This window comes from Drechmeria coniospora, chromosome 01 (assembly GCF_001625195.1).
Source record: "Drechmeria coniospora strain ARSEF 6962 chromosome 01, whole genome shotgun sequence".
Classification (NCBI taxonomy): domain Eukaryota; kingdom Fungi; phylum Ascomycota; class Sordariomycetes; order Hypocreales; family Ophiocordycipitaceae; genus Drechmeria; species Drechmeria coniospora.
The window spans coordinates 1,841,091-1,862,227 of record NC_054389.1 but is presented as its reverse complement, the minus strand read 5'-3'; the positions used below and the strand labels follow the sequence as shown (position 1 = coordinate 1,862,227).

At 55.1% G+C, this 21,137-nt stretch overlaps 4 protein-coding genes and 2 non-coding genes across 6 annotated transcripts; 5 read left to right on the top strand and 1 right to left on the bottom strand.

The window, feature by feature from the left end:
* Window positions 1-5,007: 5,007 nt before the first annotated feature.
* Window positions 5,008-12,678, top strand: DCS_00509 (uncharacterized protein; the record flags this gene model as incomplete). The annotated part of the gene is made up of 1 exon (XM_040797848.1): window positions 5,008-12,678. One exon carries the CDS (start codon window positions 5,008-5,010, stop codon window positions 12,676-12,678), a length of 7,671 nt encoding a protein of 2,556 aa, XP_040658731.1.
* Window positions 12,679-14,554: 1,876 nt separating this feature from the next.
* DCS_00508 (survival factor 1) lies at window positions 14,555-15,927 on the top strand (the record flags this gene model as incomplete). The annotated part of the gene is made up of 4 exons (XM_040797847.1): window positions 14,555-14,577; window positions 14,651-14,866; window positions 14,942-15,743; window positions 15,832-15,927. The coding sequence occupies 4 exons, from the start codon at window positions 14,555-14,557 to the stop codon at window positions 15,925-15,927; spliced, it is 1,137 nt and encodes a 378-aa protein (XP_040658730.1).
* Window positions 15,928-16,620: 693 nt separating this feature from the next.
* DCS_00507 (uncharacterized protein) lies at window positions 16,621-17,202 on the top strand (the record flags this gene model as incomplete). The annotated part of the gene is made up of 1 exon (XM_040797846.1): window positions 16,621-17,202. The coding sequence occupies one exon, from the start codon at window positions 16,621-16,623 to the stop codon at window positions 17,200-17,202; it is 582 nt and encodes a 193-aa protein (XP_040658729.1).
* Window positions 17,203-17,541: 339 nt separating this feature from the next.
* Window positions 17,542-19,082, bottom strand: DCS_00506 (uncharacterized protein; the record flags this gene model as incomplete). Its single annotated transcript, XM_040797845.1, has 3 exons — window positions 17,542-17,887; window positions 17,994-18,549; window positions 18,914-19,082. 3 exons carry the CDS (start codon window positions 19,080-19,082, stop codon window positions 17,542-17,544), a joined length of 1,071 nt encoding a protein of 356 aa, XP_040658728.1.
* Window positions 19,083-20,921: 1,839 nt separating this feature from the next.
* DCS_t35 lies at window positions 20,922-21,019 on the top strand. The gene has a single exon. It is a non-coding gene; the product is annotated as a tRNA-Ala (tRNA).
* Window positions 21,020-21,039: 20 nt separating this feature from the next.
* Window positions 21,040-21,137, top strand: DCS_t36. The gene has a single exon. It is a non-coding gene; the product is annotated as a tRNA-Ala (tRNA).

The window sequence follows — 21,137 nt, the reverse complement described above, 5'->3', positions numbered from 1 at the left end:
TTAGAAAACGAAACTGGGGGACACACAGACAGGGCCTGGTTCGGATACCTTTTCAACAACGGCCCCACGACAGCCGACAGCTACGTACGAGAATTGGGAGTGACCAACTCGGTTGCCTATACAATCGTGCCCGGAGGGGCAAATGGAACTCGGGCAGATTCGCGAGGCCGAAATGCAGCCTGGGCCGGTGCATGAAACGTGACGGGTCCACGTTGCTGGATGATGATCTCTCAACCTGTCGAGTCTCTCGCCTTCATGCACCAGCTGCCGAAGAGTCGCTCGGGTACAAGCTCTCTGGCGTCGGCCATTGGCAATCAACGCTGAGGTCGCTTGAGCGCCGAGGAGATAGGATTGAGATGCAGCACCGCACCGCCAAAGGGTTGGAGGCGGCGGAATCTTGGCACCGATAGTTGCCGCTAGAAATCCAGTCATGGATCAAGTTTGGATGCGAGCAACGGCTCCTTCTCTTGCTGCTTGTTGCTGGTAGGTAGATTCGAGTGCAGCCAACTATATGCCAGCCAGTGCCCAGGTTCGGCGACGCGACCTCGGCAAATGAAATTCATTTCGGCGGGAGCTTCGGCCATGAGTTTGACCCAGCCGGCTTCGATTGCTGTGCATGGCGAGTGCATCAGCGGTACAACGAGTCGGAAGTGTAGGGAGCAAGCGCGTAGCCCCTTCGGGAGCAGTGGTGTAGTCGAAAAGGGGTATACTCAAACCCTTCAGGGGCTGCTTGTATTTTGCCGAGGAGGTTTTTGAAAAACCAGCGAGCCGCAGGGGTACCAAGAACTTGAATAAAAGAACAGGGTAGATGTCGAAAGATGAAAGTCACAGATGAGCAGCCCCTTGCGAAAATCGTTACTTTTCAACCCCACGAGGGAGCTCTCGGACCTTTTGAGCCTGGCCACCGTTGCAGAGGGAATCCACTTCCCTCGCACTTGACCCTGAGAGTTCTAGTAGGCCTGTAACAGAAGGTATCCGCTTGGGCCGGAACCCAATCTCAGAGGGAGGGGGGTGGGAGAGACACGGGGGGGGCAAGAAAGGGGGAAGGGAGGAGGGGGGCAAGACTGTTTGTTAATGCCACCCACCGCGGCACGACTACAGGTACTCTATTTAACAGCTGGGCTTGCGCTGCACTTGACCATGACAGCTCTAGTAAGCGGGCGATGATGCAAGGTTCACGCCTGGGCCTTGGTCTAATATTAGCTAGTCGACAGAGGAGTGTGCCGGAGAGGAGTGTGCCGGAGAGGAGTGTGCAAGAGAGGAGTGTGAGCCGATGTTGGCGGTGTCCCGCCGCAAACAGTACGAGCACGCCCCCTATCCTGGCTTCTTGGGCCCTCACTACTAGTACGGGACTGCGTTTATGGTAGTAGTTACCCCTCGGACGTATGGGGAGAAAGGCATGGCACAATTCGGACTTGTACATGTTTCAATCTCCAATTGGGTGGATACGACGACGGGAAACAGTGGCATGGGGACGAGACTTTGGGCATTTTACGCCAATCTACGCGCAATTTATTGATTCATTCGCTTAGGTGGACGGCTTTTTTGAAAAGGTACACTGTCTGGAAAACACTATTGAACATACCTCACCTGTCATGCTGCAAATGGTGATGGCGGCATTGGCCTTTGTGCGGGGCCATGGGTCGCCATGGATATCGGCAAATTCACCGTACGGAACACGTCTTGGCTGTACGGGTACAGGCATGGACCATGTACTTGTTGTTGTACTTGCACTACGCGGAGATGGAGCAGCTCGTGGCGGGCAATATCGATATGCTACGAGTACGCACGCACAATACGCCCATCATCGTGCTGGCCTCGGACTATGGCCACACCATGGGTCCGAAGCACGCCCCATCTTCCACGGTACCCGGAGGAGGAGCCGGGGGACTTGCCGTTCGCGGAAGAGATGAAACAGCGCTTGGTAGCACTCCCGTCGGGGACGGGGAGGACAAGCGCCCTTCTTTGACAGCGGTAGGTGGATGGAGGCTAAAGGGGAGTGGCAGGAGAACGAGGGCGGGGCGAGGCGCTGCTCTATGATTCTCTAGCGGATAGGTTGCCGAAATCTACGGCACGGGTAGAGTTCAGGCAGGAGGACTTGCTAGCAGTACGTGGGGGCTACGTCTTGATGCATGTCGGCAACGCTTGGTGGATATCGAACCCCTCGCGAGCAGCATACGATGGGTGGAGAGGGAGGGGCCGGGGGAGGGGCCACCTGCGGCACTCGACGGGAGCTCGTACGAGACCGGAACGAGCTAATGAAGCAGCAAGGGTCGAGGCAGGAAGAATTCGGCAGCGAGAGGCAGCACCCATGCGTTGCATAGCTGATAGACATGTCTTAGATGGGAGACCAGCTGCGTCGAGGTCTGAGCCCGAGACCCGAGACTCGATGGAGTCCACACTATCACTTCTCCACGACGCCTTTCTATGCATTTGAAAGTTCAACCGCCCTGCCGCGTCGCCTCAACGTCTGGGGAGGAAAGCTTATGAGTCGTGCGTCGTCAGTAGTGTCCGCCAGCAAGTCAGAGCTCGGGAAGCGCCGCCGCCAGTTGCTCTATCCGATCGGAACGTGTCATGGCAGCGAGCTGGAGGAGAGGCCGCCTTCGACTAGCCGCAATGCTAATCATCGTTACAGGCGCCACCGGATGGAGCTTTCCATGGTCATGACATGTGCGTCGACCTCGCCGGTATGGAGGATGATGATGGAGCGAGGCGGTGAATGACGAGTTAGTGCAGTGGCCAATACACGGCACGCGCATACCAGCCGGCACTCTGGCGGTTGTCAAACTTTGCGTCGAGTGGCTTGACGGCGACGTGACAGCTTGTCCGTGGGCACATGTACATTTTCGACAAGCCATGGGCAGTTGGCGGTCGACCATGTGGACGAAGGCGCCGACGACGAGGAGTGTGCGTACGACACGAAGGAAGCTGTGTTTGTGTGCGTGCGTGTGTGTGTGTGTGTGTGGGGCTTGGGCCAGGACGTCGAGGGGGTACAAGTACTCGGGTACAGACGGTGTGCATGTAGGTGTACAGTGTACAAGTGCAGGCCGCCGCCAATGGGAGTGCGTCATTCTCCAAAAGGCCAGAATCGTCTCGGACTCCCCGCCAGCAATGACGTTGTTGCCACGGCGTTTGGGGGGGGCGGAGCGCCTCGGTTGGTACCCAATCAGAACGCGTCATCTGTCCCAGTATTCCGAAACCCCGTCTCGCCGGGACGAGAACCGATCGTTTGGGACCGGTTCGGCAGGACCGATCGTGTGGGACCGAGGGGACGGGTGGGACGGTGGGACGATCACCCGCCCCACTATTCCGTCCGCCTGGAAGGTGGACGAGGCGGGCGTGCAGCTGGGCCGTTGGTAGGGATGCGCTTGGACGAAAGTGTTCAAGTGCGCATCTAAATCTACCGTATTGAACGTTACCAAAGCCATGGACCGCACCACCCCATCCGTCCATCGCTCCCACGCGTCGTACTCGTAACGTCTTTGTCCGAATCCGCTCGGTCGGGACGCCGCAACCCCCTCCCTTGCCTTGCCATCAATGCTGGTCCTCTGGCATGCAAGCGCCAGGTAGGCGCGAGGATCGGTTCCATCTTGCGAGAATGCAATACCGGCCCTTTCTCCGTCCATTCCTGGGCCCGTGTCGGTGCTCTCCCAACGACGAGTCCCACATTTCATGTCGCATCCTTCGCTCGGCTTCGCGGCGAGCCGAGAGGTGGATATCATGCAGGCGCGGGCCGAAAACGGTCTAGCGGAGGCTCAGCGACCAGCCATCTGGATCCGATTGCTCGTCGATACGGGTTAGTGGGTTCCGAGGACCACGTAGCTAGTACCATTCCGAGCACGTCGCACGAGGCAGGTACCCTCGAGCTCGTACCGGTACCTGGTGGCGGCCATTGGCATGTATGCGCGTGCATGTATCCGTACATGTGCGTCGCCCCGACTTTGGCGGACACTAGCACGATTTTGGCGTAGTGATCGCCAGGGGAGGGCGATACATCGCCGACCTCGATGCCAATTCCCCGGTACCGATCTGCGAGCAGACGCCACGACGTCCCATCGCTCCGGTCCCACGCCACCGTCCAACCGTACCCGCAACGGCGTCCCCGCGACCAGGGGGGCGGAAGGCACGAGGGGGGAGGTGTGAGTTTTTCGCTCCTTCCTAGCTCGCGAGCCCACGGATGGGAACTACTGCCTAGATCCCATGGCTCGTGGCGCTTCGAGAAGACTGAACAGCGACATCCAGGCTCCTCTGCCGTCATGCTCCCCTCCACCATCCCCCACCTCCCACCTCGGACACGTCAGACCACCACGCACCTCCAGCCTGCGGCAAGGCGGTACCGAAGATCCACTCGACAAAGCTTCGACGATGGGTCGTGATGCATGATGCCACGGCGCCGTGGCTCTGACAACCTGGTTGCAGTCCCCGCCGGTCGTGGAAGCTCAAGCCATGGACGTCCCCCGTCGCTGGAGCTGTCGACTAACATCCTGCCATGCAACCGCTTCGGGCATAACCACAGAGGTGGATGCAACATGAGCTCGTCGCAACACACCTTGCCGCCTGCTCAGCTCAAGCTTCGGTCAGGAAGCCACGGCGCAGCCAGGAACCTGGCTCGACCAGGCTCGACCACACCTACCCCTGCGAGATGGCTGTAACTCTCGCCGGGACCGGAACTTGGAGGAGATGTGGGAAGCTCCAGCTCGGATGCCCGCGTGCTGCGTCGTATATATCATCCTCGGCGCGCGTCCGTCCCGCCGCCCCCCCCCCCTTCCCCCGACCATTGGCCTTTCGTCCATTGACTCATGACAGAGTGACAGAGCAGCAAGCTTCTTCCTCTGACACCATCACACATCATGAAGGGCACTCGAGTAGCCGCAGCCGCCATCGGCGGCAGCCTCCTGCAGTCCGCACTGGCCGAGCCGGTGCCTTGCTGCGCAGTGTTCGTAGAGCTTCAGCCGATCGAGTTCGTATGCTCGGGCGTCACGAGGCAGTCCACATCCACACGGTACAATGCGCCGCCCAGACTCCTCCCCGCACCCTTCGGCAGATGGACTGACAGACGGCCACAACAGAACGTGGACCTCATGCGCAACCGGCGCCCCCTTCTCCACCGTCTACTCGGCATGGACCGGCACGGAACCCAGCACGCTGACGGTGCCGCCCACCGGCACCTATCCCGGCAGCGTCATCATATATACCCCTAGCAACATGGCGACCGCCGCCGAGTCGATGAATACAATTCTTCCGCCTCAACCCAACCAGTCCAACGGGCAGCAGCCGAGCGAAGGCGGCCGAAGCTCACCGTCCCAACAACAAGGTACGAATACCATCCCATCTGCCATCTTTTCGTCGCTCACAGCTCTTGTCGCAGGACCACCACAACCAGCGGGGTCACCTGCAGAGTCCTCCGCACACTCGCACCATCCGAGTTCACCACCGGCTGGCGGGTCCGTTGTGCCACCACCCTCATCGGCAACGACGACATCTGGCGAGCCCCCGATGACGAATTCCAGAGGTGCAAGCTCTGGCCCAGGAAGCGAGCCTGTCGCGCCGTCTTCTGCTCAGCCTCCGGCCTCGAACTCGAAAAGTGCAAGCCACGCCACGGGTAACGAGCCTACGGAATCGACTCCTCAGCCTCCACCCACATGGTCCAGCCGTCCTCAATCTGGCACCACCGGCGAGCCTGCCACAGGATCTTCTGGGAAGCCTGTGACGACGAGCTCCAATGGTGCACATTCCAGTGGGGCAAGTTCCAGCACCAGCGGCAGCACCAACCCTGCAACCGCAACCTCTGGTGCCGAGTCTACCACCAAAACTTCTGGCCAGTCTACGGCGAACACGTCGTCCGGCCCCAACACTACGAACTCTGGTGATATAAATACGAGGACGACAACTACCACTACATCGTCTGGTCAGACTACGACGAATGCTTCCTCCAGTGCCACTTCGACGGGCTCTGGTGGTATAACGTCGAGGACGACGACCACAACCACGACTTCTGGTACCGGGTCTTCCACTACATCTTCTGGCCAGTCCCCATCGAATACTTCCTCCAGTTCTACTTCCACGGGATCTGGTGATATTACGTCGAGGACAACGACTACAACAACGACGTCTGGCACCGGGTCTACCACTACGACTTCTGGCCAGTCCACATCGAATACCTCTAGCCCTACCTCCACGGGCTCTGGTGATATTACGTCGAGGACAACGACTACAACAACGACGTCTGGCACCGGGTCTACCACTACGACTTCTGGCCAGTCCACATCGAATACCTCTAGCCCTACCTCCACGGGCTCTGGTGATATTACGTCGAGGACGACGACTACAACAACGACTTCTGGTACCGAGTCTGCCACTACAACTTCTGGCCAATCCACATCGACTACATCTAGCCCTACTTCCACGGGCTCTGGTGACATTACGTCGAGGACAACAACTACGACTACGACTTCTGGTACCGAGTCTACCACCACATCTTCCGGCCAGTCCACATCGACTACTTCTAGCATTACTTCCACTGGCTCTGGTGACATTACGTCGAGGACAACTACAACCACGAATTCTGGTACCGAGTCCACCACCACGACTTCTGGTACCGAGTCTACCACCACGACTTCTGAGCAGTCCACATCGACTTCTTCTGAAGAGTCGACAACTAGCTCTACAGCAAGCTCGACAACAAGCACTGGTGAGTCTTCCACTTCCACCACAACGACGTCTAGCGAGCCTCCATCAACTACTACAACAACCTCCACCGAGTCGTCTACGAGTTCTACAACCACAACATCCGAAGGAACCACTTCTACAGCTACAACATCCGAGGAAACGACCACATCTACTACTACTACCTCTGGGGGAACGACTACATCAACCACAACGTCTGAGTCCACAACTTCGACTACAACTTCAGAGTCCACTACTACAACCTCCGGGGAGACAACCAGCACTACATCGGAAGAATCGACGAGTACTACTTCTCAAGAGTCAACTACCACGAGTACAACCTCGGAGGAGACGACTACATCTGCCACTACATCTTCTGAAGAGACCACTACAAATACATCAACCGAGTCTCCTACTACGACTACAACGTCAGAGGAGACTACTAGTACTACTTCTGAGTCTACTACGACTACAACGTCAGAGGAGACTACTAGTACTACTTCTGAGTCTACTACGACTACATCTTCTGAAGAGTCTACATCTACAACCTCTGTGGAGTCTACTACGACAACTACATCCGAGGAGTCCACAACGTCCACAACGTCTGAGGAGACTACCACTACTACCTCTGAGGAGACTACCTCAACAACCTCGGAGACTACGATAACAACTACTTCTGAGACTACGACGACGACTACTTCTGAGGAGACGACGACTACTACTACCTCTGAAGAGACTACAACTACTACTTCTGAAACTACTACTACTACCTCTGAGACTACGACGACAACTACTTCTGAGGAGACTACTACTACTACTACCTCTGAGACTACTAGTACTACAACTTCTGAGAGTACTACTACAACCTCTGAGGAGACTACTACTACCACAACTTCCGAGACTACTACTACAACCTCTGAGACTACGACGACTACTACCTCTGAGGAGACTACTACTACAACCTCTGAGACTACAACGACTACTACCTCTGAGGAGACTACAACGACTACTACCTCTGAGGAGACTACTACTACTACTACCTCTGAGGAGACTACTACTACTACAACTTCCGAGACTACTACTACTACCTCTGAGGAGACTACTACTACTACCTCTGAGGAGACTACCACTACTACCTCCGAGGAGACTACGACGACTACTACCTCTGAGGAGACTACCACTACTACAACTTCTGAGACTACTACTACAACTTCTGAGGAGACTACAACTACTACCTCTGAGGAGACTACAACAACTACTTCTGAGGAGACAACAACGACTACTTCTGAGGCTACTACTACTACTACCTCTGAAGAGACTACGACTACTACGACCTCTGAGGAAACTACTACTACTACCTCTGAGGAGACTACGACAACTACTACCTCTGAGGAGACTACTACTTCTACAACCTCTGAAGAGACTACAACAACTACGACCTCCGAGGAGACAACTACAACTACTACCTCTGAAGAGACTACGACAACTACTACTTCTGAGGAAACAACAACGACTACTTCTGAGGAGACTACTACGACTACTACCTCGGAGGAGACAACAACAACTACTTCGGAAGAGACAACAACTACTACAACTTCTGAAGAGACTACAACAACTACGACCTCCGAGGAGACTACTACTTCTACAAGCTCTCAGGAGACTACAACAACGACTACCTCAGAGGAGACTACAACTACTACTACCTCTGAGGAGACTTCAACTACTACTACTTCCGAAGAGACTACTACTACCTCTGAGGAGACTACGACTACTACTACCTCTGAGGAGACAACAACGACAACTACTTCGGAAGAGACTACTACTACTACGACCTCTGAAGAGACTACAACAACTACGACCTCCGGGGAGACTACTACAACTACTACTTCTGAAGAGACTACAACAACGACTACCTCAGAGGAGACTACAACTACTACTACCTCTGAGGAGACTTCAACTACTACTACTTCCGAAGAGACTACTACTACCTCTGAGGAGACTACAACTACTACTACCTCTGAGGAGACAACAACGACAACTACTTCGGAAGAGACTACTACTACTACAACCTCTGAAGAGACTACAACAACTACGACCTCCGAGGAGACTACTACTACTACTACTTCTGAGGAGACTACAACCACTACAACCTCCGAGGAGACTACAACGACTACTACCTCTGAGGAGACTACTACTACTACAACCGAGGAAACTACTACTACTACTACTACTACCTCTGAGGAGAGTACGACTACTACTACTACCTCCGAGGAAACTACTACTACTACAACAACCTCTGAGGAGACTACTACAACTACCACCTCTGAAGAGACTACTACGACTACTACTTCTGAGGAAACAACAACGACTACTTCTGAGGAGACTACTACGACTACTACCTCTGAGGAGACAACTACTACTACTACCTCGGAGGAGACAACAACTACTACTACTACCTCGGAGGAAACTACAACAACGACTACATCAGAGGAGACTACAACTACTACTTCTGAGACTACTACTACTACTTCTGAGGAGACTACAACTACTACAACCTCTGAGGAGACTACAACGACTACTACATCTGAGGAGACTACTACTACTACAACAACCTCCGAGGAAACTACTACTTCAACAACAACCTCTGAGGAGACTACGACAACTACAACCTCTGAGGAAACTACCACTTCAACAACAACCTCTGAGGAGACTACAACAACAACAACCTCTGAGGAGACTACGACAACTACAACTTCTGAGGAAACTACAACGACTACAACTGAGGAGACTACTACCACTACAACAACCTCCGAGGAGACTACGACAACTACAACCTCTGAGGAGACTACAACAACTACAACCTCCGAGGAGACTACGACAACTACAACCTCTGAGGAGACTACAACAACTACAACCTCTGAGGAGACTACGACAACTACAACTGAGGAGACTACGACTACAACAACCTCCGAGGAAACTACCACTTCAACAACAACCTCTGAGGAGACTACAACGACTACAACGACCTCCGAGGAAACTACTACTTCAACAACTACCTCTGAGGAGACTACAACAACTACAACCTCTGAGGAGACTACAACGACTACAACAACCTCCGAGGAGACTACGACAACTACAACTGAGGAGACTACGACTACAACAACCTCCGAGGAAACTACCACTTCAACAACAACCTCCGAGGAGACTACAACAACTACAACCTCTGAGGAGACTACAACGACTACTACATCTGAGGAGACTACTACTACTACAACAACCTCCGAGGAAACTACCACTTCAACAACAACCTCCGAGGAGACTACGACAACTACAACCTCTGAGGAGACTACAACGACTACAACGACCTCCGAGGAAACTACTACTTCAACAACTACCTCTGAGGAGACTACGACAACAACAACCTCTGAGGAGACTACGACAACTACAACCTCTGAGGAGACTACGACAACTACAACCTCTGAGGAGACTACGACAACTACAACCTCTGAGGAGACTACGACTACAACAACCTCCGAGGAAACTACCACTTCAACAACAACCTCCGAGGAGACTACGACAACTACAACCTCTGAGGAGACTACGACAACTACAACCTCTGAGGAGACTACGACAACTACAACCTCTGAGGAGACTACGACAACTACAACCTCTGAGGAGACTACGACAACTACAACCTCTGAGGAGACTACGACTACAACAACCTCCGAGGAAACTACCACTTCAACAACAACCTCCGAGGAGACTACGACAACTACAACCTCTGAGGAGACTACGACAACTACAACCTCTGAGGAGACTACGACAACTACAACCTCTGAGGAGACTACGACTACAACAACCTCCGAGGAAACTACCACTTCAACAACAACCTCCGAGGAGACTACGACAACTACAACCTCTGAGGAGACTACGACAACTACAACTGAGGAGACTACTACCACTACAACAACCTCTGAGGAGACTACAACAACTACAACCTCTGAGGAGACTACAACAACTACAACCTCTGAGGAAACTACTACGACGACAACCTCTGAGGAGACTACGACAACTACAACTTCTGAGGAGACTACTACGACTACTACAACTTCTGAGGAGACTACTACGACTACTACCTCTGAGGAGACTACTACAACGACTACCTCTGAGGAAACTACTACGACGACTACTACCTCTGAGGAGACTACGACTACAACAACAACCTCCGAGGAAACTACTACTACTACTACTACTACTTCTGAGGAGACTACTACTACTACTACAACTTCTGAGGAGACTACTACGACTACTACCTCTGAGGAGACTACTACTACATCAACAACCTCCGAGGAAACTACTACTACTACTACTGAGGAGACTACTACTACAACTACAACTTCTGAGGAGACTACTACGACTACTACCTCTGAGGAGTCTACTACTACAACAACAACCTCCGAGGAAACCACTACTACTACTACTACTTCTGAGGAGACTACTACTACAACTACAACTTCTGAGGAGACTACTACGACTACTACCTCTGAGGAGACTACTACAACGACTACTACCTCCGAGGAGACTACAACGACTACAACCTCTGAGGAGAGTACTACTACTACAACTACATCTGAGGAGACTTCAACAACTACTACTACTACCTCTGAGGAGACTACAACGACTACTACTACCGAAGAGACTACGACTACTACGACTACCTCTGAGGAGACTACGACGACTACTACTACTACCTCTGAGGAGACTACAACGACTACTACCGAAGAGACTACGACTACTACGACTACCTCTGATGAGACTACCACTACAACAACAACCTCCGAGGAAACCACTACTACTACAACCTCCGAGGAAACTACGACGACTACCACCACCTCGGAGGAAACTACAACGACTACCACCACTACCTCCGACGAGACCACCACTACTTCTACCACCTCGGAGGAGACTACCACCACTACTACTACTACCTCGGAGGAGACTACTACCACTACTACCACTACCTCTGAAGAGACAACAACTACTACGACTACTTCTGAGGAAACTACCACTACAACTACTACAACCTCTGAAGAGACAACCACTACTACCACTACCTCGGAGGAGACTACTACCACTACTACCACTACCTCAGAGGAGTCTACTACCACCACTACCACTACCTCTCAGGAGACTACTACAACTACTACAACCTCTGAGGAGTCAACTTCGACGACGACTACCACCACCAGCACAACCTCTGAGGAGACCACCACCACCAGTACCACTACCACATCCACCTCGACAACCTTTTCGACCTCTACAATCACAACCACCTCCACAACCTCCGAGGAGATCACTACAACCTCGTCCACCTCGACAACCTCATCTACCACGACTACCTCATCCACCACGACAACCTCATCCACCACGACAACCTCATCCACCACGACAACCTCATCCACCACAACAACCACATCTACCACTACATCCTCATCTACCACTACAACCTCGTCTACCACCACCACCACATCGAGCGGCCCATCATCGACTTGTGCGAATCTGATCAACCCCAACTTCAGTTCTGGTCTAGACAATTGGTACATCTCGGATCAAGTGACGGCCAACTCGCACGTTGTGAATATCGGTACAGGCGGCAATTCGAACTCGTTTGCCCTGATTCCGTCGCAAACCCAGTTTGCGCAAGTATACCTGAATCAAGCTCTACCCTCGTGCGGAAACCCGCCGCCTCTTGTCTGGGTCAACATTCGATTCAGCTACCAATTTACCGGCACTTCGACGGGTTGCCGCATTTCGGCGAGCATCAACCAAGGCACTCCGGATTTGTTCACTCTGCAAGATCCGGGCACTTCTCCCGGTGTTTGGCAGACCTACCAAGGCCCGGCGACGCAAGTACAGCTCAGCTACTATCCACTCTTTACTCTCAAGCTGAGGTGCGACACAAATGTCGCCAATGCAAACGCCATTCTGATCACTGGCATCACCATCTACTAGATGTGGCACTCATGACGCTTTCATCATCTGTCTAGGAAGACAAAAGGAGTTTTCTTTTATTTCTTTCTTTTTCGGCATCATTTGCATATGGGAGCGAAGGCGCAGCAGGTTGGCATCCGAAGCCATTTTGGCGACCTCGGATCGTTTCATTTTTCCTTGTATCCTTTTTCCTTTCTGTTCTTTTCCTTTGTTCTCTCGGAGGGTTTGACGGCTTAGCGGGATGATTGTCATACATTAATAGCGTAAAAATCATGATCGCAATTGAAATGAATTCAGCCAAATGCTCCGAACGCTTTCCGCCGCAAAATGTGTGAATGTACGTGTACGGAGTAGCCACCGAGATATGCCCCATGATGTGATTTTCGAAATGCCTCCGCGCACCACGATTCATGCCATGACGCTGATTGTATTGATTCTACCACAGATCTGGCAGCATACAAGCAGACCTTTTGCCGGGTTGTTCTACCGCAAGACCTATCTGGTGGCGTGAGGACGGGCTACCCTGTACTTGCGCGGATGACGGAATGGAAACCGTTTCGGCCTCCTCTATGGAACAAGCAGATATTGCCACATCGGGAGATGAGTTTGCAATATCTAATGTAGCATGGTTCATAGAGGGACGCCAAATCCACGCCCCTACTGTACATGCCACCGTTCTAGAGGGTGGGCTCGAAAGGCATGTTTGCAGTTTTTAGCACATGTAAGGAGTAGACGTAACATGGGCACCAACATCATCCTTGGCCATGCTGGGAACTTGTTGCCGCATTTTCTTGATCGCCATGCCGTCCCTGTCACCACAAGCCGATACGCATTGTCCTATACGGAGCAAGGGCCGTGGCCAACTCGCACAGCAGAGGATACGTAACAAGACTTGCATGGGCGAGTGCGGAATACGGAGTATTATTATTACCGGACCAGCACCGCAATTCTCCGTACGGTTGGTACTCCGTAAATACTTGTACTGTACGGAGTACTGTATGGAGTACATGTAAGTAAGTAAGGACTTCTAGTTGTAAGAAAGTACTTACATGTACAGAATCCTTACAACTAATACTGTACTTGCGTGCAGCACAAGTATTCAAGTACTCCGTACGGAGTATTATTGCGGGGTACTGTACTCCGTACGGAGTACATGTACGGAGTCCGGAGTAGAGTATTCCGCATCAGTACAAGTCCGTGTACATGTCTTGGTTGTACAAGTACATATATACGCCGTGACCAGACGGTACATTTGCTGTACAGTACTTACAACTACAGTACAGTACACGTGCTAGTGGAAAAGGCCCGAGGCAGGCGCTAATTATTACAGGCCAGCCAGCCCCACCTCCGTCGGCAGGAGGATAGGATGATGATTGCCTTCCCTCCAATCCTTGGTACCGGTTGCGGTACTGGGTACTTTAGCAGATGTAGCGATACAAGCGTGTGTGCTTACGCAGCATGTCTGTGCAAGTCGTGGTACCTGCACGTGCTCCCACAGGCAGTACGTATACATGTACTTGTACAGGCACCGAGGCAGGTGCGAGCGGAAGCGCTGGAGGCGGTGCCATCCCGCAGAGGGCAGGCAGGGCAGGCAGGGCAGCTGCCATCCGCTCCGCGGCAGGGGGGCTTCCCCTACAGGGACTTTGGTGCGCTAGCACGCGGTGCCTGCTGTTACCCCTCCATCCCGACCCATCATCTCGCTCCGTACGAATGCGTACACGTTGGAGGGCAGACATGACAAACATCCCCTTCGCAGACAAGACGGCAGGCCTCCGAAATTGACTCTCGTCGCCATCGTATCGTATCCGTCAACCTCGATCCTGATCTCGGCAAGACCTGCAAGGTACAGAAGCGTAAGCGGCACCCAAGCACGCGCATCAACCCGTCGCCGCGAGCCATGTTCAATTGGGCAAAGCAACAGTAGGTCGTGACGAACGTCCGTCCACCTCGCCTCCTCCCTTGCTGATGGTGCCCCGTCCTCGCACGCTCCCAGGCTGGCCAACGTCGCCGGCACCCAGGAGCCCATCTATGGCGCTTCGGCCATCCGGTCGGTCGCCGAAGAGGCGCGGACGAAGCCCTACACCGAGATCGACCGCCGGGACCTGACGTGGAAGGACATGGACACGACCAACGTCGAGAGCAAGAGCTTCTACCTCTTCTCGGACAATGGCGACATCGCCCTCGCGCAGGTGATTCACAGCAACGTCGCGTAAGCACCATCCTCCCCCGACCGACCGAGGCGTCGATGGCGCTGACGATGCTGCGTCGTGGCGTGCTCGTGCAGCGGCATCCGGCGAACCTCGCAGTTCAACTCCAAGATCTTCTCCAAAGACCCGTCGACGCCGCACCTCTGGTGCTCGACGCCGCTTCACAACGTCGACTTCAGCGAGGACAAGACGTCGCTGTACGCCGACGACTGCGCCGTCGAGCTCTCCGAGGACGGCAACTCGTACACGATCAAGAGCATGACGGACGAGAGGTCCATCGTCAACGTCAAGGTCACCAAGGCCGCCCCCGGCTTCCAGGCGGGCGAGACGGGCCTGACCAAGTACGGCACCGACCTGGAGAATCCGTGGGGCACGATGCGGCACGCCTTCCTGCCGCGCTGCGTCGTCGAGGGCACCATCACGACCAAGGACGGCCCCATCGACTTCAAGGGCCGGGCTATGGTCTCGTACGCCCTGCAGGGCATGAAGCCGCACCACGCGGCGGCGCGGTGGACGTTTGCCAACTTCCAGGGCCCCAACTACTCGGCCATTCACATGTCCTTCACGACGCCCCCGTCGTACGGGTCGACGACGGTCAACGTCGGCGGCATCTTGAAGGACGGCCAGATCATCACGGCTAGCTGCGCGAACGAGGCCATCCACACGACGGCCAAGGATGATCCGGAGAACGAGTGGCCGGAGCCGACGCACATCAAGTTTATCTGGGCCGGCAAGGGCGACGACGACAAGCCCATCGAGGCCGAGATTGACGCCGACCTGGGCGACCGCGTCGACAAGGTCGACGTCATGGCCGAAGTGCCTGCCTTTGTCAAGAAGATTGTGGCCGGCACGGTGGGGACGAAGCCGTACATCTACCAGGTCTGCACCGAAGCCCGTGCCTTTTTTAATATCTTCTTCCTCCCGCCGTGGTCGTCGCCGTGGCATGCTAACCGCCCCCTCGACGCAGTTCACGCCCAAGGTGACGCTCAAGCTCAAGATTGGCGACAAGGAAATCCTGGAAGAGGGTCAGCTGCTGACGGAGGCGACCTTTATATCGGAGTGACGAGTTTTTATCTTTTGTTGAGAAAGCGGCGACTCGGACCGCCGCATGCATGATGAAAGACAGAAACGTGGGAGACGGCGTCACGATGGTTCGACGGAACCGAGCCGCCCTCGTCCCGCCCCCGTTGCCCGACCTCTCTCCTTTCGACAGCCTACTACGGAGATTGGCCGCATCGACCTAGAAACAGTTTAATAATGGGAATTGACATTTTGCATCGCTCGCAAGCTGGGCCCGTGACGACGAGCACAAGGGGGCTCGCCGCCCTGCTCGGTGACGACGCTCAAAGGCGACTTTTGACTGCGACGCGACGAAACTGCGTCGCTTCCCCATTTAGGCAGCACGCCATGTCATTGTTTGAGGCTTGGTCCACGTTTCGTGCCGTTGTGCGTATTACGTGTACAGCGTTGACGGCACATGCCCATGAACCGAGTGCTGTACGTACTCATTCCCGACGGCCAAGTTCCGTCGAGGCCGAGCTCCAACGCGCGCAGCATTCCAGCAGCACCTCCACGTCATGACCCTCCACCACGACGGGCTTGACGGCAAACAACTGCGGGAGGTGCACCTACACGTACACATTGTGCACAGTCCATCAAAGACCCACGTCCGCTTCGCACGCTCGGAAGACAATCGGCGCACAATCAGCAAACCATCGGCACATGACGGGCGACTCGGCGCCAACGAGCGGGATACATGTCGACATACTCAGCCCACCAGATCGCGGCCCACGTGCCTCTCATACCGTCCCCGTTAAATCCCAGAAGCCAAGACGAGGCCGTTCTGGAAATGCGGCGGCGGCAAAGGCGGAGGACCTGCGGCGCCATGAGGCGCAACACGGGGATGAGCCCGGCGCAAAGGCTGCTGCGATACAAGGCGGCCGAGGCCTGGCGGTCGCTGGCGATGAGGGAGGTGGAACGGCTCGAGAAGAACGCCGCGGCGGCCGAAGACGTCCCCGTGAGGCAGGTATTCTCGTCACTCGTCCCTCCACCCATGGCGGGGGGAAGACATGGGTTAACGAACACGTATCGGCAGATGAGGACGGTCATGTTGCGGCCGGAGAAGACGACGGCATCCGGACGCAAGAGCGGCCGTCACGAGCCGGAGACGACCGGGACCGAAGCTGACGACGACGACGACGACGATGAGGGCAAGGAAGAGAAGGAAGCGGAGCAGAGCCAGTTCCAGGTGCCCACCCTGGGCTTCTTTGCCCTGCGACAGGTTGTCCTCTCGGCGGGCATGAGGCACATGCAGCCCCTGCTCCGCGTCAAATCATGAAGGAGCGGACTCGAGGCGAAAAGGGAGAACACGGTTCATCAACCTCGGCGCGCGCGTCTGTTCGCATCTCCGGCCGGCTCCGGAGGCCGTCTACGTGCCGACCCGGGGCCGGATGGGAATCGGGAGGGCGGTACACGCACCGTCGATGCGGCCACGGGTCGGTGAACCGTGAACGGGTTGCGAAGACGACGAGCTGGGTGCGGTATAGCGTTACATCTTGTACAGTAGCGAGAACGGGTCTCATTTCCCCCCTCTTCCCTCTCGGCGCCAGCATGAGCGCGTGCCCGGCCAAGGGTTGCCCTCGACGACCAAGCCAGGCGATCCGTGCCGAGGCTCGCGTCAACTCGGCGGCGTTGTTGCGCCCCGATCTTGGTCGCCCTCCTTCAAAGCCCTTTCCACCTGCCAGACGGCCCGTTCGAGCTCGAGCTCGAGGGCGGGAACGGCCAGCGTATCGGAGAAGTCGCGGATCTGCTCTTGGCTGAGAAGCAGCTCCTCCTTGCCGGACGGCTCGGCCGGCGGCGACGAGGCGGTCACCTTGGGAGCGTACAGCCGGTCCAGCATCGCCGAGGGAGACGGCCGCAGCAGCTTGTTCTCGACGAGCCACTGGACGTGCTTGCCGCCGGCGACGGCTCGCCAGTGCGACCAGGCTCGGTAGACGAGGTAGAAGAAGGGCAGGTTGGGGATTCTGCGGCGGCCCGAGGTCGGGTCAGGTCAGCCATCCGTTCGTCTGTCTGCCGGCGGCGGGAGCGTTCTCGGAGGGGCGGGGCGGGGTCACGACGGGAGACGCCTACACTGGAACGAGGGCGAAGGGAAGAGTGATGGGCATGCCGACGAAGCACCACATCATCTTGCTCCTGTGGATGCCCTGCCTTTCGGTCGCGAGCTTGAGTGCCAGCTGCTCGGCCCTGTGCGGCTCGATGACGGTGCCGGGGAAGAGGAGCTCGATCTTGTCCTTGGCCTTGAGCTCGCCGTCGGCGCGACGGCGCGACAGCGGGGGCACCGACTTGAGGCCCCATTCCTCGTAGGGGATCCGACGAAAGGCATGGTTGCCGAGGTCGACGACCTTGCGCTGCCAGCCGGCCTCTTTCTTCTCCCACTGGGCCCACTTCTTGGCGGCCCAGGCGGTGCCCTTGTCGACGACGGAGGAGTCTTTGCTTGCGGTTTTGCCGTCGGCGGCGGCGGCGGGTGTCGACGTTGCGTTCGACGTCGTGGCCGCGAGACGCTGCGCGTACATGAAGGTCCGCCGCGTCGACACGGGGAGGAGGAAGAGGCGCATGGCGGCGAGGGAGAGAGGGGCGAGCGAGTCGACGGTAGGTCGCAGGAAATGGAGGCTGGCGATACGCACGGCTGCGCGAGAGGGGGATGACAGGATTCGATCGGATCAAGGCGGTCGGTCGGTCGGTCGTTGCGGGCGAGCGAGTGGCCGAGTCGGCGGCGAACGGGGGCGTGGACGACGGAGCTCACTCTATCTGCCCATGATGGCCGATCTTCTCGGGACAAAGGTGCAAGGATGGGGCGCAAGGCAGGCGGGCGGACGGGTTGGGAAGACGGGGTGGTGGTGCCGGTTGGAAGTGTTGAATTATTTCCACGGCGGCGCGCACGATGGATTCATTCTAGGCCGGCGTCCGATGGGATGGCGGGCACTACCACGGCAGCGGCTGCAGCGTCCACCATTACCGGTACCACTCCATAACCGTGCTCCAACACGTACTCGCGGTAGGTTGCACAGCGCCGCATGAAACTACGAGCCGACGAGCGCTGACGGACTCTTGTGCGGCGACGTTGGGGTGGGCGGGCAGAAAGGTGTGACGCAGATGGTCGTCATCGTCGACGGCGCGGCGGCGGGCGGCCTCGCGGGTGGCTGAGTCGATCCTGGGCATTGCGGCGGGCTGTTGCTGACTTGCTGTACATGCCCTGTAGGCGCCGGTAGGCAGCGCTGTACCTGGGCGCCGGGCCCCTGTTCATGGTGGCTGGGCAGGGCCAACATGAGTAATAGTGGCTACAAGTAAGTACAAGTCAGGAGTACTGTACTTACTGTACATGTGCTGCACGAGTGTGCGAGACACAACAGCCTTGACTCGATCTAGGTACATGTACGGAGTACTCCGTACAGTACGGAGTACCAAGTAGTACTTATATGTACAGTGGGGTGTACATGCAAGTATGGAGTACATACGGAGTACATGTACTGAGTAGTTGCACGGAGCACTCCGTCGTTGTACTGTGCTTGTACCTGGGGAATGAGTTACAGTACTGTAATTACAGTAGGGTCGCGCTTTGGATGCAGATTTGCGATGTGGGGTATTAATGACTTGTAATTCCACGATGGAAGTAATTACTCCGTACTTACATGTACAGTACAACACAGGTACGCTTACTCGTAAATCCTCAGTGCAGTACACCTACGTGTGTGTACCTAAGTAATTACGTGAATTACTCCGTACTCCAGACAATAAGTAAACTGGACACACACAATGCAATACCTGTTATACTTGGTCATCACAGGTATTGCAGCACATGTTCATGCATGTGCCCCGCCATAAATACCACAGGGGGCGAGGTACTTTTCAGTGGGATGTGCCAGATGACAAGGGGGCTTTGTACCTTCCGCCCTCTGCGCAGGTACTTGGTTGTGCTGTACTTAGTTACCTTGTAGTTAGTTGTACGGAGTATTGTACAGAGTTTTACCACGTCTGAATTCTCCTGTAGCGCTGTGCCATTGAACCGAATGCATTTACGAACAAGGTATCATACTTGAGCAAACTCAACAGGGAAATTGTTTGAGTATTTGGAAAATACAGCAGCACCAATTTAATTCAATGACTTCATCATCGTAATCGCTGCAAGCAACTCGCTCCGTCATCGACAATCGCGCTGGTCCTGGTTGGCAGAGGGTAAGTGAATGAGGTAAATGCAGTACCAGTATTGCTACCCTATAGGAGGGTTGGCCAGGTGTGCAATGGAATTGTTATGGAGGTACTTCAAACTCCTGTGCATTAGGCCTGTCATCACCAGCTCCGCTTGTACTATTTACCCTTGCCCCCACGACGGTGCTAAAGTACTTGCTCCGTTCACTGACAACAGATGCAAGTACTTGTGATACTATCGGAGGACCCCGTACATGTACAACTACGGAGTAATACTTCACCAAGTACTTACGATGTGGTAATGCTTGTTGGATGCCTGAATGGAACTCATGCGCACTCGCGTATACTTATTTGCAAGCAAGTACTTACATGTACATGCCGAGAGAAAGCACTTTCACATGCAAGTGCTGCCTTGCGTTCACCATGCCGGAACACATGTGCCTGCACTGCACACTCCGTAAGGAAGAGATCGCGAAGGAAGTACTTACATGTACTCTGTGCTCCGCAGATGCTCTGCAATCCGGACATGTACACTGTGCATCTACTCCGTACTCACTGCGCTAAATATACTTGAGTACATGTACTGTACAGTACTGTACATGGCTGTACCTCAGGCGCGTAAATGGCGGTGGGTTTGTCGTCGGCAACAGTGGATGCAGCACGACATGACCCGCGTTCACTGGCTGACCGGACCGACGCCCCACCATCGGTGCCTCGCATAGTGGAGCATGGCGCTAGCAATACGGAGCCCAACTCACTCATGTCGTCTCCCCCAACATCCACCACCCCATCCGAATCTTCCAGGAGTGCATTTTAAGACGAAATAACACACCCTCCTCCAACAATCCGCAAGGGCGAATGGTCTAGTGGTATGACGCTTTCTTAGCAAGAGCGATCCGAGTGGTCGACTTCTTTGGAAGAGGTCCGGGGTTCAATTCCCCGTTTGTCCAGGAAAATCCCTCTTATTGTGGGGCGAATGGTCTAGTGGTATGACGCTTCCTTAGCAAGCGCGATCCGGGTGATTGCCTTCTTTGGAAGAGGTCCGGGGTTCAATTCCCCGTTTGTCCA